This window comes from Rhinopithecus bieti, unplaced genomic scaffold (assembly GCF_001698545.2).
Source record: "Rhinopithecus bieti isolate Rb0 unplaced genomic scaffold, ASM169854v2 scaffold_2077, whole genome shotgun sequence".
In the NCBI taxonomy this organism is placed as follows: domain Eukaryota; kingdom Metazoa; phylum Chordata; class Mammalia; order Primates; family Cercopithecidae; genus Rhinopithecus; species Rhinopithecus bieti.
Genome location: NW_016803882.1, coordinates 1,955,907 through 1,958,077, shown reverse-complemented (window position 1 = coordinate 1,958,077; position 2,171 = coordinate 1,955,907). Strand labels below are relative to the sequence as shown.

The window sequence follows — 2,171 nt, the reverse complement described above, 5'->3', positions numbered from 1 at the left end:
ATTTTATTCAAGTCACAGACATACTTAGAAAGCATTTTAAAACAGAGTTCTCTAACATGGGCATCCAGGTTGCCTTCTAAGAGATTTAATGTATATGTTTGTAGACGTCCACAAGTTTCCTATAAATGTACTATTGGAACAGTACTTCTCAGAGAAATGGATAATCAATAACAAAATACAATTCAGTATTTATGTTCTAGTTTTACTGTTAGCTAATATTTATTAAACACTTACTAAATGTCAGGCTCTATACTAAGCTCTTCACAAGCAACATCTTAAATAGTAATTATAAAACTGAGTATCAAAGATGCTAAGAAACTTCCCCAAAGTCACACAGCTACTAACTGGAAAAGCTGGGATTCAAACCTACATCTGAATCACAATCTAGTCATTTCTTTCTTTTTTTTAACTGAGACAGGGTCTCACTCTGTCACCCAGGCTAGAGTGCAGTGGCATGGTCATGGCTAACTGCAGCCTCAACCTCCTCAGGCTCAGGTGATCCTCCCACCTCAGCCTCCCAAGTAGCTGGGACTATGGGCACACACCACCAAACCCAGTCAATTCTTGTATTCTTCTGTAGAGATGGGGTTTTGCCATGTTGCCCAGGCTGGTCTCAAACTCCTAGAATGAAGTGATCCTATTGCCTCGGCCTCCCAAAGTGCTGAGATTACATGATTGAGCCACCATGCCTGGCCCTAGAATATACATTCTTACTCACTACTTGGTCTCAAAACTAAAAAAGTCAGGAAATTAATCTCATTTCATAAAAATAAAAAAACTCATCAACCTAAAGATTAGGAATAAAAAAAATGCATAATGGTGAACTTCTGTGTTTTTCTTCATTTTTTACTTAATTTAGCTACACTGGCTTTTCTTATTATACATCTTTGGTTCATAACACCTGACAAAGAAATTAGAGGTAAAGGAATAGAAAATATATAAATTATAAACTAGTATTTTCAATCTCGATAATAAATGAGAGTAAAACTGAACCATTTAATCCATCCGAAAATTACATAAAATACCTATAGTAAATAATACCAAAGGAAGAAAAGATGATTATTGAATGTATAAAAACAAAACTTCCGAATAAAAACGGATACACATGAATTGGAAGAAAGGAAATGCAACTTCAATACTGGAGAGCTGAATCACTACCCATATTCCAGGAAAAAATTACAAGAAAGTAACACAAGAAGGAACACAGGGCTGGATGCAGCAGCTCATGCCTGCAATCCCAGCACGTTGGGTGGCTGAGGCCAGGGGATCACTTGAGCCCAGGAGTTTAAGACCACCCTGGACAACATGGTGAAACCCCACCTCTACAAAAAATATAAAAATAAGCCTGATGTGGTGGTGCATGCCTGCAATCCCAGCTACTCGGGAGGCTTATGCAGAAGGATCACTTGAGCCCAGGAGGTGAAGGTTGCAGTGAGCCGAGATGGCGCAACTGCACTCCAGCCTGGGTGACAGAGTGAGACCCTATTTCAAAATAAAAAACAAGAAGGAACAAAGGAAGCACATTTAAAATTAGTATATTACCTCTAACCCATTATTCATAGACTACGTAAAAGAAACATGAATTGGAAAATGTGAAATCTAATGTTACGTAATTACTAGCAATTTTATTGTGGTGGAACCTGGTTTAGAAATAGTTAATATTTTACTTAATTAAATGTGCTTTGGAAAGAACTTGAAGTAATGTTTTTGCAATTGTAAACATACCTTAAGCATCTCCATTTCTAAATCTTCATCACTCTCAATTACATAAGATGTATCAGTTTCATTATTAGTGGGAGATAAATGCTTTAAAAAAAAGTATTAAGCATTAATTTCCAATATAATTGACTTCATATCCTCTTTCTGCAGAATAAAGCTCCTATGTACTAGATATCTTTAGACAACTTCCTCTTCCCTAATGAATATATAACATATATTTACATGTTTATATGATAGATAAAAAAGGAAGAGAGAGAAGAATGAGCAGAGAAAGAATCAAAGAGAAAGAAAGTAATACAGTTAGGAATGCAAAGTTAGATAAAGAGACAAAATAAAATCTCTGCTCTAAACAAGAATACAAAATGACAAGTTCAACTCAGGTTAAACAATGTCAAACTGTGTCTCCCAAAGTTTTTGAGTGTAAGAACTCTTCACAACGTTGAAAATGCCGT

General features: G+C 35.8%; 1 protein-coding gene across 2 annotated transcripts in view; it reads right to left on the bottom strand.

Annotated features, from left to right (window-relative positions):
• The window catches only part of WRN (WRN RecQ like helicase), a 145,738-nt gene that overhangs the window by 92,061 nt on the left and 51,506 nt on the right, over window positions 1-2,171 (bottom strand). For both annotated transcript variants that reach the window (XM_017857254.1, XM_017857246.1), the window contains one exon: window positions 1,726-1,806. In XM_017857254.1, the coding sequence (XP_017712743.1) occupies window positions 1,726-1,806 (81 nt within the window). The remainder of the gene's footprint in view (window positions 1-1,725; window positions 1,807-2,171) is intronic.